A 15069-nucleotide genomic window follows, 5' to 3' on the forward strand; every position below is an offset into this window, starting at 1 on the left:
GCTGGGGCTCAGACTAAGAGGCCATTTCTTGGCACTTCTTTTGTCGAGGGGGGGGCACTTCTGAGAAGGGAAGTCTCCTGGGGTTTTCCTCCTTCCTCCCTCTCTGCATACTTCCCTCTTTAGGAAAGTATGCAAGTGGCACTGAATAGTGCACAGGCCTGCCCCCCAGGGTCCCACACTATAGTGAGGGAGTCATTATTTCATCTAAACTCTTCCTCCCCACCCCCAACATCTTTAATGTGACCCTGGACTGGTCATCTAACCTCTCCCTCAGTGAACTCATCTGTAAAGTAGGATAATAATGGCACTTCCCTTTCAGGGTTATTTATAAGGATCAAGTGAGATCACATTTAAGAAGTATTTTGTAAACCTTGAAATGTTTGATAAATGTTTTCATCATCATCATTAAGGGCAGCCAAGTAGCACAGCAGATAGAGAGCTCTAGGCCTGATTTTCAAATTCAACCTCAGATGATTCCTAAGCTGGGTGACCCTGGGAAAGTCCCTTTACCTTGTTTGCCTCAGTTTCCTCATCTGTAAAATGAGCCAGAGCAGGAAATGACAGAGCACTCCAGTATTTTTGCCAAGAAAAACCCAATGGGGTTATAAAGAATAGGCTATAACTAGAATGACTGAATAACAAATTATTATCATTAATTAATCTTACTATCTGGGTCAATAACCAGGAAGTCCCCCTCAACAATGGCCCCAGTAGAGTGGTCCTAGAGCAAGGAATAGCTGAGGGGTACCCAGATGCGGCCTAGGACCTGAGCATTTTTCAGGGCTCTCTCTGCCTCCTAGGCTAATGTTCTTTCCACACAACAATTGGCGTCAAGGAAGCGTTTTAAAGTTTGCAAAGCACCTTCTTCACATTATCTCGTTGTAGGAATTTTACAAGAAAGAGAACTGAGGTTCAGAGAACTTGTGACTTACTCACAGTCACACGGCTGGTATCCAAAGTGGGCTTTGCACCCAAGTTTTTGGAACTTCTTGTCTAATGCTGCTAGCCTATACAACACTTGCCCTCCAAAAACCCCCAACAAACCCCCCCAAATCAAAGCATTTGAGACTCTCAGGCTTTGGAGCAGCCCAACCCCCACCCATGGGCCCAAACTCCACCCTCCCCCAGAAGTACCACTGCCCTGTGTGGTCAGTTGTTGTCCGAAGACATCTGCCAAGAAGAACTCTGTAAACAGTCCCAGAGCATTTCATAAACACAGCATGAGGTCAAGCTTGTTGTGGGACACAAACCCAGCTCCTGCAGACCTGCCCTGGGGGACTGCCTACTTTGGAAAATGTAACCGCTAGCCTCTGCCAGGAGAACTCTACCTCCCCAAAGGGAGGGCAAGGCCTCGGGGCACCCGCAGATCAATCTGTTCTTGGAGGTGGAGGGTGTCCAGAAGCTCAGCTGGCACAGCTCTTCCAACAGATCTGCTTAGGATGTGACCCAATCCTTTTACTCCCACCATTGCCTTCCTCTGGAGACTTTGGGGGCAGCTGGATCACTCCTGCCAGGCCAGAGTCAGGCACACTGAGTGCAAATCCAGCCTCGGACACTTGTTAGCTTTGTGATCCTGCTGTTTGCCTCAGTTTCCCCATCTGTGAATGGGGATGGTAATAATGGCACTTACCTCTCAGGATTGTCAGGAGGACCAGCTGAGGTATTATTTGTGGAGGGCGTGGCCTTTAGGAGGTACAATTATAATTTGATTTTTTTAAGGTTGCATGGGAAAGTGGTAAGGTCGGTCTCCAAACTCAGGACATCGGACTCTGAATGTGGTGTTCTTCTCACTGTACTATGCTCCCGACAGCCATGGAGCAGGGAAAGCACAGAGAGGGAGCACAACATGTGTTCTGGGCCAACTGGAGGCTGCTTGCTGGGCGGCTCTCGTGCTAGATTCTATTTCAGTATGGACATGTGATGTCCCTGAAGTGATCATAGGACACTAGCCCCCATTGCTCTAGAACATGTAACAGTTTGCAGTTCAAAGTTTTGTGACTCCATAGTGGATAGAGCTCTAGGCCCTGGAGTCAAAGGCCTGAATTCAAAGCTGGCCATGAGACTGGCTTAAAGTCACTTAAATTTGGTCGCCTCAGTTTCCTCATCTGTCAAATGAACTGGAGAAGGAAATGGCCAAACCATTCCAGTACCTCTTCCGAGAAAACCCCTAAGGGAGTCGGGCATGGCTGAAAAACAACAAATCCAGACACATCATACGGGTATAGAGGTTCTTGGTATGATGGTGGAGTGAAGCAGGGCAGGAAATTGTAGTTTGGAGGAGCCCAACTCTGGAGAATTATATCATACTCTAGCCTTGTGGCCTTGACCAAGACACTTTTTTTTTCTTTTTTTTTTTTTTTTTGCTGAGGCAATTGGGGGTAAGTGACTTGCCTAGGGTCACCCAGTTGGGAAGTGTTAAAGACACATTTCTAAACCTTAATTTCTTTACCCATAAAGTAAAAGGCTGGGAATGAATAATCTCCAAGAGCCCTTCCAGTCTGATTTTCCATTGATTTAGGAGAGCATTGGACTACTACTACCACCATTCTTACTACAATCACAATCACCTGTACTACTACTACCACCACAGTTACTACTACTATTGCTGCTCAAACTCCTGTTGTTATTACTACTACTACTACTACTACTACTACTACTACTGATTAGATTGAGCCTTGGAACTACCTTTGGTGGTAGGTATCATTATTGTCCCATTTTCTACATGAGGAAACGGAGGCAGGGATTAAATCATTTACTCAGGGACACATAGCTAACATGTCCAAAGCTGGATTTGAATTTGTTTTCCCAACTCCAGGTCTAGCTCTCTATTACTTTTCCCTAGCTGCCTCTAGATAAAAGCTAATATTTAAAAAGCAAAGGTTTGCAAAATGCTTTATATATATATAATTTCATGTGATCATCATAACAATGCTCTGTGAAATAGACATTATTATTATTTACTCCATTTTACAGATGAGGAAATAGTCTGAGTGAGTTTCCTAGCATGGCAGAGGCAGAATTCGAATTCAGATCTTGAAGCTTCTCTACTCTGTGATGTTCTACCTTTGCTTATATCCACCTGTTCCCCCTAGCTGGCCAGGTGCTTTTTGCCTGAAGGGATCCTGTAGAATTGCCAAGTAAACCTTTTCCTGGGTTACACTCACCAACTCTGAATTGTTCTTGACTTTCATCCAAGCTACCTGAGCCAGAGCTCTCAATCTCGGGACCTTTTTTTTTTTTTTTTGTGGGGGGAGGGATTCCTCACTGATTGTCCCCAGCTGCTGCTTCCTCCCCCAGCTCTGGGGAGAGACACGAGTCATCCTGTCCCGTGAGTCAGGAGGCAGCCTAGGGGACAGTGCGTTCTTCTGGAGTGGGTCACTGGGGGTTTCCAAAATCCTGATTCCATCCGAACACCTGATGCCCTGGGCTTTGAGAAAGGGCCTCGATCTTCCTCCATTTCCCCGTCCATCACCCCCAGCAGGACCTGGCCAGACCTGCCCCTCCTGCACACTCCCTCCTCCTAATTTTTGGGCTTCTGGGAGTGCAGCTGCTAGAGGCAGATATTTATATCCTGGGCAAGATGAGGCAGAGCCCCTGGATTCCCAAAGTGATTGCAGCAGCCCCACCCCAGGGGAGCCGTGGAGTGGTGTCGTGGGATGTGAAATGTGAGGAGGAAATTCAAGCTCATCCCTCCCGGGACTAGGCCGGAGTCAGGCCTCGGGGACCAGCAGCCCATCAGGGTTAGGGAGACGTTAATCGGATGCTGATGGCTGACCCAAACAAGAATGTCCCCCTGGCTTCCTTACATGTCACCAGACAGGAAGGTGGGAGACTTCTGTGACTCCTTTGTGAGGCAGCTTCTAGCACCTTAGAATCTAGAACTGGTTAGGACCTCAGAGACACATGAGTCTGTCTCCCCTCTCACTCCCCTTCCCCACTCGTGTTTAACAGATGAGGAAATGTAAGCCCAGGAAGGAAAGGGTCGTGTCTTGGAGGCAATTAGTGGGTCACAATTCAAATCCAGTTCTTCTGACTCTGCTACCTCTCTCCCTTCCCAGTTTCCTCATATTTCTTCCATTACAAACACCTCTCCCCTAGATCTGGGAAAATCATCTGAATCGATCCTCTCATTTTAATTTATGAGGAAACTGAACAGTACTAGATCCTAAGGTGCTAAAAGTTGTTTTATAAAGGAGCAATAGAAGTTTGCACGGGGTGCAAATGTTCTCAACAACCGTCTCTAAGGAGCCCCCCTTCAGGGCTCATCTCCCAAAGAGCAGAGACCCCACTGGGGCTGTCCTCAGTGCTTCTGCGCATTCCCTCCATACCCACTCCATCCCTCTCTGTCTCTCTGTCTGTGTCTCTGTCTCTCTCTGTCTGTCTCTGTGTCTCTGTCTCTCTCTCTGTCTCTGTGTCTCTGTCTGTCTCTGTGTCTCTCTCTCTCTCTCTCTCTGTCTCTGTGTCTCTGTCTCTCTCTGTGTCTCTGTCTCTGTCTCTGTGTCTCTGTCTCTCTCTCTGTCTCTGTGTCTCTGTCTCTCTCTGTCTCTCTCTCTGTGTCTCTGTCTCTCTCTGTCTCTGTGTGTGTCTCTCTCTGTCTCTGTGTCTCTGTCTGTGTCTCTCTCTGTCTCTCTGTCTCCATCTCACACACACACACACACACCCTGAATTTGCCCAGGAAGTTTCAGTTAGTTACAACTCAGCATACAGATTACAGACTGATTTTCCTGAGGGTGACCCTGTGCTCTCTGGCCCGGCAGACCTCGCGTGTGTCCCGAATCCTCTCCCGGCTCTGATGTAGCTGGTCCCATCCCTGGTGAGGGAGGAGGGAAAACCCGGCCCTCCTGATTGTCCCGGCTCCAGCTCCCGGACTAAACTGGGAACCCAGGCCAGAAAGCGGCGGATCCAGCTGGCTCGCTGCTGCCCTCTGATGGTTCCAGGAAGGACTGTAGGGAGGGTGGAGAGCTCCGGCCATGGGGAGGGTCCCCGGAGCTCAGCCCCCGTTAGGCGGGTCTCGGTGCAGGAGATGCTGGGGGTCGCCCCAAACAGGGCCGGACGGTTCTGGAGCTGTGAGCTCTGCCGGCGCGGGCTAAGCAAGAACAAGCATCTGTCCTGCAAGCACAAAGGTTTTCAATCGCACCTGGTCCAGCTTCTCCTTTTATTTTCCTGCCCAGAAAAGGGACCTGAGAGGTTACGTGACAGCTCGGGTGCGAGCAGGAGAGGAGTGTTTTCAACTCCAGCGTCTCCTCCGTGCGTGACGTCCGCGGCCCTGGCCGAAGGGCCCGTGGTGGGAAGTTCGGCCGGTGCTGTCCCAGGTCCTAAAGCCTCTCCAATGGCCGGTACTTCTTGCGCAGCACAGACACCGGGTCTTTGAAGAGCACAGGGTCCAGGCGCAGCTGTGAATGCACCAGAGGCATGTGGCCGAACCAGGAGGCGAACCTGTGCACGCAGCCCTTCCCCGGCTGGTCGGCTCTGGGGCTCTGGAACGGCCAGGGAAAGAGCAGGTCAAAGCACAAGCACAGGGCCCCATCTCCCTACTTTCCTCCAACCAGCCCTTTAACAGAGGGGATTTCTACTGAATATCAAAGCAAGCTTCTCTTGGAAAAAGGTAGGCAGGGGGCGGGGGCAGAGATGTCTTCCTTTTGGGGGACCTCTAGCCCAACTCTCATCAAAAAAGGGAAGGTCTCCCATACCGTGCAGGAGAAGGGTCTCCCGGCTCCTCCTATGAGGGGAATTCCACCCCCATCCACAGGCAGCCCATTCCCCGAGGACAGCTCTCATCATTAGAAAGTTTGATTTAATTAACTTAATTTAATGAGTTTATGACTTTCCCCCATTGCATCGTTCTTGGTCCTTCCCAGCTTGTCTGGGGACTGATCATGATACTCCCTTGTGGAGTGCCGTTGCACTGCCCACTTTTTGGTCTTCTCTTAATGCAGCCCCCTGACATGCGGAGCCAGAAGACCTGGGATACGTGGCCTTGGTAAGTCACTTAATGGAGCCTCAGTTTCCTTATCTGTATAATGAGGGGCTTTCACTATTCGACCTATAAATCTAAGATCTTACAATCTTGCCTCTGGCTCACATGGAGTTTATGGATTACCAAAATCCAAAGGTCTTATCGAACCATGTCTCCCGCCATTTTGTACTTGGGAAATTGATTTTTTTGGAGCCTTTTGGAGCTATTATAAGCCTTTCCATTGATTGCTATTACATTTCATCTAATTAAATTCAAGCTCATACTCTAGCCAGAATGGTATCATCTAGTGCTTTAGCTATCCATCCAGCTTTGTGTCACCTCTAAAGTTAGTAAACAAACCATATCTGTGTCAACAAAGCCATTGATTAAAAAGTTATCAGAGCAGAAGCTGATTCACACATATTCCAGTGCCTGGAAACAGGAGATAATCCTCCCAAGTGCAGAGAATTCTGGTGAAGTGAAGCTTCCAGCTGCCCCTCCTGTACATGAATGAATGGGTACCGCTCCTGCTTTTCCAAACCTTTTCAAAGGGAAGGCCATAATTCCCTCTCTTACCCAATTTTCCCCCTTGCACAGTTTTCTCTCCCACCATCAGGGTCCTCAACAATATCCTCCTCTGTCCCCACCTTTGGAGAGGGTACCTCCTGGAGCTGCTTCCTCTGTGGTACTTTGATGGGGGGGAGCTTGGTGACTTCAGCCACAAGGAAATTCATCAAGATGTCTTCACAGGCCGAGAGCTCATCCACAAGGTCCCTCAGTGGGGCAGGCAGAGAGTGGGTGAAGAGGTTATGGTAATACCTGGGCAGGAGAAGAGACTGAAGCCTTAGTGTCAGAACCATGGGGATTCTTAGAACACAGGATGTCAAAGCTGAAAGCAAGCATGGAATATAGGATATTATAACTGAGAGGGCCCTTAACAATGCAGAATTATAAATTCTGGAGCTGAGAGGGCCCTTAGACCCCAGAATGTCAGAGCTGGGAGGGCCCTTAGAACCCAGGAGGTCAGAGCTGGGAGGGCCCTTAGAACCCGGGAGGTCAGAGCTGGGAGAGCCCTTAGAACCCAGGAGGTCAGAGCTGGGAGGGCCCTTAGAACCCGGGAGGTCAGAGCTGGGAGGGCCCTTAGAACCCAGGAGGTCAGAGCTGGGAGGGCCCTTGGAACACAGGAGGTCAGAGCTGGGAGAGCCCTTGGAACCCAGGGTGTCAGAGCTGGGAGGGTCCTTGGAACACAGGAGGTCAGAGCTGGGAGGGCCCTTAGAACCCAGGGTGTCAGAGCTGGGAGGGTCCTTGGAACACAGGAGGTCAGAGCTGGGAGGGCCCTTAGAACCCAGGAGGTCAGAGCTGGGAGAGCCCTTAGAACCCAGCAGGTCAGAGCTGGGAGGGCCCTTAGAACCCAGGGTGTCAGAGCTGGGAGGGTCCTTAGAACCCAGGAGGTCAGAGCTGGGAGGGCCCTTGGAACACAGGAGGTCAGAGCTGGGAGAGCCCTTGGAACACAGGAGGTCAGAGCTGGGAGGGCCCTTAGAACCCAGGAGGTCAGAGCTGGGAGGGCCCTTAGAACCCAGGAGGTCAGAGCTGGGAGGGCCCTTAGAACCCAGGAGGTCAGAGCTGGGAGGGCCCTTGGAACACAGGAGGTCAGAGCTGGGAGAGCCCTTGGAACACAGGAGGTCAGAGCTGGGAGGGCCCTTAGAACCCGGGAGGTCAGAGCTGGGAGGGCCCTTAGAACCCAGGAGGTCAGAGCGGGGAGGGCCCTTAGAACCCAGGAGGTCAGAGCGGGGAGGGCCCTTAGAACCCAGGGTGTCAGAGCTGGGAGGGTCCTTGGAACACAGGAGGTCAGAGCTGGGAGGGCCCTTGGAACACAGGAGGTCAGAGCTGGGAGAGCCCTTGGAACACAGGAGGTCAGAGCTGGGAGGGCCCTTAGAACCCAGGGTGTCAGAGCTGGGAGGGTCCTTGGAACACAGGAGGTCAGAGCTGGGAGGGCCCTTGGAACACAGGAGGTCAGAGCTGGGAGGGCCCTTGGAACACAGGAGGTCAGAGCTGGGAGGGCCCTTAGAACCCAGGAGGTCAGAGCTGGGAGGGCCCTTAGAACCCAGGGTGTCAGAGCTGGGAGGGCCCTTGGAACACAGGAGGTCAGAGCTGGGAGGGCCCTTAGAACCCAGGGTGTCAGAGCTGGGAGGGCCCTTGGAACACAGGAGGTCAGAGCTGGGAGGGCCCTTAGAACCCGGGAGGTCAGAGCTGGGAGGGCCCTTAGAGCCCAGGAGGTCAGAGCTGGGAGGGCCCTTAGAACCCGGGAGGTCAGAGCTGGGAGAGCCCTTAGAACCCGGGAGGTCAGAGCTGGGAGGGCCCTTAGAACCCGGGAGGTCAGAGCTGGGAGGGCCCTTAGAACCCAGGAGGTCAGAGATGGGAGGGTCCTTAGAATACATGATATCAGAGCTGGGAGGATCCTTAGAGATTCTCAATCCATCCTCCTGTGGGTTGTAAGGCAAATTTCTGGATTCTGAAGCCCGAGCCATTTGAGCATCTTTCCCAGTGCTTCCCCATGAATCTCCAGAAGATGTCGCCTCTGGGCTCCACAGTCAGTGAGGGCCGTCTATGCAGCCACATAACTGGCTGGGCTCCGGCTGGTGCGGGGCATGGAAACCTTCCAGCTAGCTGCTTCATTAGGTAAGCTATTGGGATGTGACTCTCAGGGCGTGCCTCACTTTATGCAAACCTGGTATGTAAAACTCCCGATTTATACAAAAGGTAAACTGGGGGCAACTCTTCCCTCTATGATTCACCACAGAACTCCCTTGTACATTTAAAACAGCGTTCAGTTTGCACACAGAGCTCTCGGAGCACTCCCTACTTCATCACACAAATGTGGCCGATGGGGAGCGGCTGGAGCTGCTTGAAATTTCTTTCTGAAACCTAAAAGACCCCGAAGGACTTTCCTGGGTCTAACTCTGGCACCCCGGCCACCCTTTCTGGTCAGCCACTTAGCCTGGGGCTGCGGCCCACACTAGCCATGCCCTCTACATGGCCCTACTCCTCCCTCCCCCTTTCCTTCCAAATCCGTTCCCTGAGAAAGACCCAATGGCCCAAAAAACAAAACCTTCCAGGCTGAGTGTCTCCATAGCAACTGAGGCAGCAGACAGTCTGAATCCTCTGAAAAACAGACTGAAAGAATGAGAGCCGGAAGCAACTTTAGAGCAAATAGCCCAACCCTCTCATTTTGCAGATGAGGAAACTGAGGCCCAGGATGGAGAAGTATGTGTCCAAGGTCACAATTTAGTAAATATCAGTGACAGGATTCTAATCCATCAGCACTAGAGCCAAAGCCAACACTCTATATTTTATCATAAGAAGCACAGAACTGTCTCGTTCCCTCTTTCCATTCTCTTCCTCCTCCTTTTCCTCCTCCTCTTCCTTCTTTGTCTCTGTCTGTCTCTCTCTTTCTGTGTCTCTGTCTGTTCCTTTCTTTCTATGTGTATGCATCTCTGCCTCTATCTCTGAGACACTCTCTGTCTCTGTCTCTTTCTGTGTCTCTCTATCTTTGTCTCTGTCTCTGTCTCTCTCTCTGTGTCTCTAGCTTTGTGTCTCTGTCTCTGTCTTTGTCTCTTTCTCTCTCTTCTCTCTCTCTTTTCCCTCCATTTCCCAAGAGATTTTCGTCTCCAATAGTCTTGCCTCTTAAATCAGAGCTTCTGGCTACAACTACAAATGCAAATACAGGGCTTCAAAACCCTGCCACTTCCAGCCCCAGGGATCTTGGACAAATCCCTTAATCTCAATAGCCTCAGTTTACTCCTCTATAAAATGAGAAGACTGGATGAGGCGCCCTCTCCCTTTCCAGCTCTGCCATTCTGTTTTCTAGCACCTAGTCCTCCACGGTCCTTTCTGGCTCCACATGCCACGAGCCTGGGATTCCTTAGCTTTTATCAGGTCTCCCATGAATGCCCCAGTCCCCCTCGGAGGAGGCTCCACGGACCGTTTGTCTCCTGGGGCAGTACCTGTGGTAGAAAGCAGCCGCAGTGAGGACCACCGAGAACTCGTTGGGCCTCTGGTCTGTGTAGCCCCAGGAGCCCTTGGCTTCATCCCAGAAGTGGCTCCAGGTCTGGAAACCCACAATGCGTTCTGGGAAGCTCTTCCACACCACAAAGGCAAAGTCCACCTAGGGGAGGAATTGCAGTGAGACTCTCAGAAGGACTTCCCAGTGGAAGCTCCCTGGGAGATACCAAGGCAGGCAGCAAGAAAAGTAAATTCCCAAAGAACTTTCAGCACCGAATCAGGTTAAGTCATCAAATATTTATCAAAGTGACTATTATATGCCTGGCACTATGCTAAACTCTGGGGATTAGGCAAAAAACAAACAAAACACCCAAACAATCTCTTTTCTCAAGGATCTCGCAGTCTAATGGAGGAGCCAGCACCCAGGCAATTATGTGCAATCTAGAAGCAGAATGTTTTATCAAGAAAGAGAGTTCAACATCTCCTTTTCTGGAAATCTTAAAATGAAGAAGCTGATAAATCAGGAATAGTGTTGGAGGCAAGGGAGATTATATGACTTGTTCATGTCCTTTAGAACTAGATGCTGTTTGCCAGACCTAGAAGGGACCTTAAACAGAGAATTGCAAAGCAGAAGGATTCTTACAATTGAGACTGTCAGAGCTGGGAGGGTCCTTAGAACCCAGGAGGTCAGAGCTGGGAGGGCCCTTAGAACCCGGGAGGTCAGAGCTGGGAGGGCCCTTAGAACCCGGGAGGTCAGAGCTGGGAGGGCCCTTAGAACCCGGGAGGTCAGAGCTGGGAGGGCCCTTAGAACCCGGGAGGTCAGAGCTGGGAGGGCCCTTAGAACCCGGGAGGTCAGAGCTGGGAGGGCCCTTAGAACCCAGGGTGTCAGAGCTGGGAGGGCCCTTAGAACCCAGGGTGTCAGAGCTGGGAGGGCCCTTAGAACCCAGGAGGTCAGAGCTGGGAGGGCCCTTAGAACCCGGGAGGTCAGAGCTGGGAGGGCCCTTAGAACCCAGGAGGTCAGAGCTGGGAGGGCCCTTAGAACCCGGGAGGTCAGAGCTGGGAGGGCCCTTAGAACCCGGGAGGTCAGAGCTGGGAGGGCCCTTAGAACCCGGGAGGTCAGAGCTGGGAGGGCCCTTAGAACCCGGGAGGTCAGAGCTGGGAGGGCCCTTAGAACCCGGGAGGTCAGAGCTGGGAGGAACCTTAGAACCCAGGAGGTCAGAGCTGGGAGGGCCCTTAGAACCCAGGAGGTGAAAGTGGGGAGGGGCCTTAGAATATGGACTATCAGAACACTGGACCTTGAAGGGACTTTGGAGCTCATCATCTAGTATCTCCCTTTTTCCCTCCCCCACCATCCAGTCCCTCTTACCCAGATAACAAGCTGAGGAGCAGAGAAGTAAATCTAATCCCTCAGTGACTCAGGGGCTGAGCTAAGACTTAGGACCAGATCCCCAGATTTCCTGTCCAATGTTTTCCTTCTCCATCACACTACCTCTCCTCTCTAGCATCCCCTTGCTCCCCAATGCCACTGAGCATGATGGGATTGCTACGTATGACCTGGAGCCCACCAGCCTCTCCTGGATCTTACCTCACTGGTGGAAAGGCTGCTGTGGGCATCCAGGCTGAGGACGGCATCAGTGCTGATGGTGCCGTAAGGGAAGAAGCGGTCACTCTTCTGTAGCAGGAAGAAAATAGCAGTTACTCCCCTGTGAGTAGAGGCAGGAGTGGGAAGCTCCCTTAGTAAAACTGCTTCTTCCCTGTCCCAGCCCCTTTCTGATCACCTTCCTTCCCTCCAACATGATTTGGACAATTTCTGAAAAATACTTTATAGGATCACAGATCAATAGATTATGGATTCAGAGCTGGGAGGGGCCGCAGGGGCCATCAGCTCCAATCCCCTCATTTGACAGATAGGGAAACTGAGGCCTGGGAAGTTAATAGATTTTCCCAAGATGGAATAGGAAGCAAGCATCGAGGTGGAATTCTTCCGATTCCAAATCCAACATTCTTTTCATGGTATCATAATGCCTCATACATAGGCCATCTCCTCCATTTTTCATGTAGATGAGGGTATTGACACCCAGGCTGGCTAAGGGACTTGTTTGAAGTCACACAGCTATATCAGAGCTGGTCCTGGACTCCATGCAGCGCTCTTCCCATGAGGCTGTGCTGTACACATCTCCCAGAATGCTTTGCCATCTGTCTTCTCAGAATTCATACAATCTGTTATTCCTGACACCCTGGACTTCACTAACTCTGCCACCCTAGATTTCTGCAGGCCCAAGAATGCTCCGTTCAGGTGCCAGGGAACACTGGGCAGGCCCTGTTTGAATAATCTCCTGCTAGCCTGGTGGTGACCCTCCCTGCCTCGTGCTTCTCCCCACTCCAGTCCATCCTTCACTCAACTGTCAAAGGTCTCGATCAAAGATCTGACCCCGCCTGCTCCTAAAGGTGAACTTGAGCTGTGTGTTCAAAGTAAACATTGCCTCCAAGATCAATACAAAATCCTTTTGGTTTGGCTTTTAGCCAATCTGGGCTCCTCCCTGCCTTTCCAGTCTTCCTACACCTTCCTCTCCTTCATGGCCTCCATGATCCAGGGATACTGAATTCCTAATGGTTCTTGTGGCTCCTAATGGTGCCTAATGGCTCCTGGTGGTTCCATCCAGCTCTTGATGGCTCCTGATGGCTTCTGATAAGTCCTGGTGGTTCCTGGTGGTTCCATCCAGCTCTTGGTGGCTCCTGATGGCTTCTGATAAGTCCTGGTGGTTCCTGGTGATTCCATCCAGCTCTTGGTGGCTCCTGATGGCTTCTGATAAGTCCTGGTGGTTCCTGGTGGTTCCATCCAGCTCTTGGTGGCTCCTGATGGCTTCTGATAAGTCCTGGTGGTTCCTGGTGGTTCCATCCAGCTCTTGGTGGCTCCTGATGGCTTCTGATAAGTCCTGGTGGTTCCTGGTGATTCCATCCAGCTCTTGGTGGCTCCTGATGGCTTCTGATAAGTCCTGGTGGTTCCTGGTGGTTCCATCCAGCTCTTGGTGGCTCCTGATGGCTTCTGATAAGTCCTGGTGGCTCCTGGTGGTTCCATCCAGCTCTTGGTGGCTCCTGATGGCTTCTGATAAGTCCTGGTGGTTCCTGGTGATTCCATCCAGCTCTTGGTGGCTCCTGATGGCTTCTGATAAGTCCTGGTGGTTCCTGGTGGTTCCATCCAGCTCTTGGTGGCTCCTGATGGCTTCTGATAAGTCCTGGTGGCTCCTGGTGGTTCCATCCAGCTCTTGGTGGCTCCTGATGGCTTCTGATAAGTCCTGGTGGTTCCTGGTGGTTCCATCCAGCTCTTGGTGGCTCCTGATGGCTTCTGATAAGTCCTGGTGGTTCCTGGTGGTTCCATCCAGCTCTTGGTGGCTCCTGATGGCTTCTGATAAGTCCTGGTGGTTCCTGGTGGTTCCATCCAGCTCTTGGTGGCTCCTGATGGCTTCTGATAAGTCCTGGTGGCTTCTGGTGGTTCCATCCAGCTCTTGGTGGCTCCTGATGGCTTCTGATAAGTCCTGGTGACTCCTGATGGCTCCTGGTGGTTCCATCCAGCTCTTGGTGGCTGCTGTGGTTTCCAATGGCTCCTGGTGGCTCCTGGTAGTTTCTGATGATTCCTGATGGCTTCTGAGGGATCCTGGCAGCTCCTGGTGACTCTTGGCAAATCTATCTCCTGACTCTGGATCTTTTAACTTCACTGTTTCCTTGCCTGAAATGCTCTCCTCCCTCATTTTGGCTTCCTGGATTCCATGCTTCTTTCATGTTTCAATTCAAATGCCACCTTCTACAGGAAGTTCTCCCAGTGCCTCTCAGTGCTGGTGCCTTCCCTCTTCAAATGCCCCCCTCCCCATTTATGCTGTAGTTGTTTGTATGTTGTCCTTCCCCTTAGACTGAGCTCTAATAGGGCAAGGAAAGTTGACATAGTGGATGCCCAGCCTGCAGTCAGGGAGGCTCATCTTCCTGAGTTCTAATCCAGCCTCAGATGCTTACTAGGTGTGTGGCTCTGGGCAAGTCACTTCATCCTGTTTGCCTCAGTTTCCCCATTTATAAAATGAGCTGAAGAAGGAAACGGCAAACTGCTCCAGTATCTCTGCCAGAAAAACTCCAAATGGGGTCAGGAAGAGTCAGACATGACTGAAACGACTAACCTACAAAAATAGGTATCTAGGTGCCATGGACTAGAACCCTGGGACTGGAGTCAGGAAGACCTGAATTCAAATCCAGCCTCAGACACTTACTAGTGGGGTGATCCTGGGTAATTCACTTCATTCTGTTTGCTTCACTCTCCTAAAGTATAAAATGAGGGATAATAAGAGCCCCTTCTTCCCAGGGTTATTGTGCCAATCAAATGAGATATTTGTAAAGCACTTAGCATAATTATTGCTTGGCACACAATAGGTGCTATCTAAATGCTTTTTCCCTTCCCTGGGCATTAATAGGTGTTGAATCCATAAATAAACAAACTGGTTGAGGGTGGGAGTTAGGAGAGTCCCCCTTCTAGTTCCTTTGTCTTCCATCCCCCTTTTACCTTCTTCCTCCCTTCAATGACCATCAAGGGCACTGTAGTCTGGGGCCACTTCCCCTGGGCTGGAGGAGGATTGTCATTGCCCCAGAGGACCAGAATCTATGAGAGAAGGGAAGGATGGTGAGAGGGAGAAAAGGAACTGAGAGTGGGGCAGAAGGAGTTTGGAACCTCTCAGAGATATGGAAGGCAGATGGGAAGGAGCTGTTATTATTATTGTTGTTGTTGAGTTATAATAATAATAATAATTATTATTATTGAATGAGTGAGCTTGCTGGTTAGTTGATTCATAAGAGCAGTTCTTTGCCTACTGGCCAAGTCTGCAAATAACTAGAAATGGATTTGAAATTTGATGATATGATATCTGGAAGCAACTGATACTAATAAACTACTCTCATTTCCACCAGTCATCCCATTTCTGTTTTCAAACCCCTTTCCCCACTTGCTATTAACAATTAAATTTTTTGCATCATCGTTTTCTTCCACAGTTGCAGAAACACGGATGTCAGAGTTGGGGGGATCTTGGAATGCAAAATATTAGCTCCAGAAGAAACTCCAGAACATAAAACGT

At 50.8% G+C, this 15069-nt stretch overlaps 1 protein-coding gene across 2 annotated transcripts in view; it reads right to left on the reverse strand.

Moving 5' to 3' along the window:
• Nucleotides 1–5141: 5141 nt before the first annotated feature.
• The window catches only part of EXTL1 (exostosin like glycosyltransferase 1), a 28070-nt gene continuing 18142 nt past the window's right edge, over nucleotides 5142–15069 (reverse strand). The window contains exons 7-11 of one of the 2 annotated variants that reach the window (XM_074305764.1): nucleotides 14505–14600; nucleotides 11544–11630; nucleotides 9961–10121; nucleotides 6619–6775; nucleotides 5142–5477 (exon numbers count right to left, since the gene is read on the reverse strand). In XM_074305764.1, the coding sequence (XP_074161865.1) occupies nucleotides 5316–5477; nucleotides 6619–6775; nucleotides 9961–10121; nucleotides 11544–11630; nucleotides 14505–14600 (663 nt within the window). In that variant the 3' untranslated portion in view covers nucleotides 5142–5315. Of the gene's footprint in view, nucleotides 5478–6603; nucleotides 6776–9960; nucleotides 10122–11543; nucleotides 11631–14504; nucleotides 14601–15069 lie in introns of both variants that reach the window. The other variant, XM_074305763.1, reaches the window with a different exon arrangement.

The sequence above is a fragment of the Sminthopsis crassicaudata genome, chromosome 3 (genome assembly GCF_048593235.1).
Source record: "Sminthopsis crassicaudata isolate SCR6 chromosome 3, ASM4859323v1, whole genome shotgun sequence".
Lineage (NCBI taxonomy): Eukaryota > Metazoa > Chordata > Mammalia > Dasyuromorphia > Dasyuridae > Sminthopsis > Sminthopsis crassicaudata.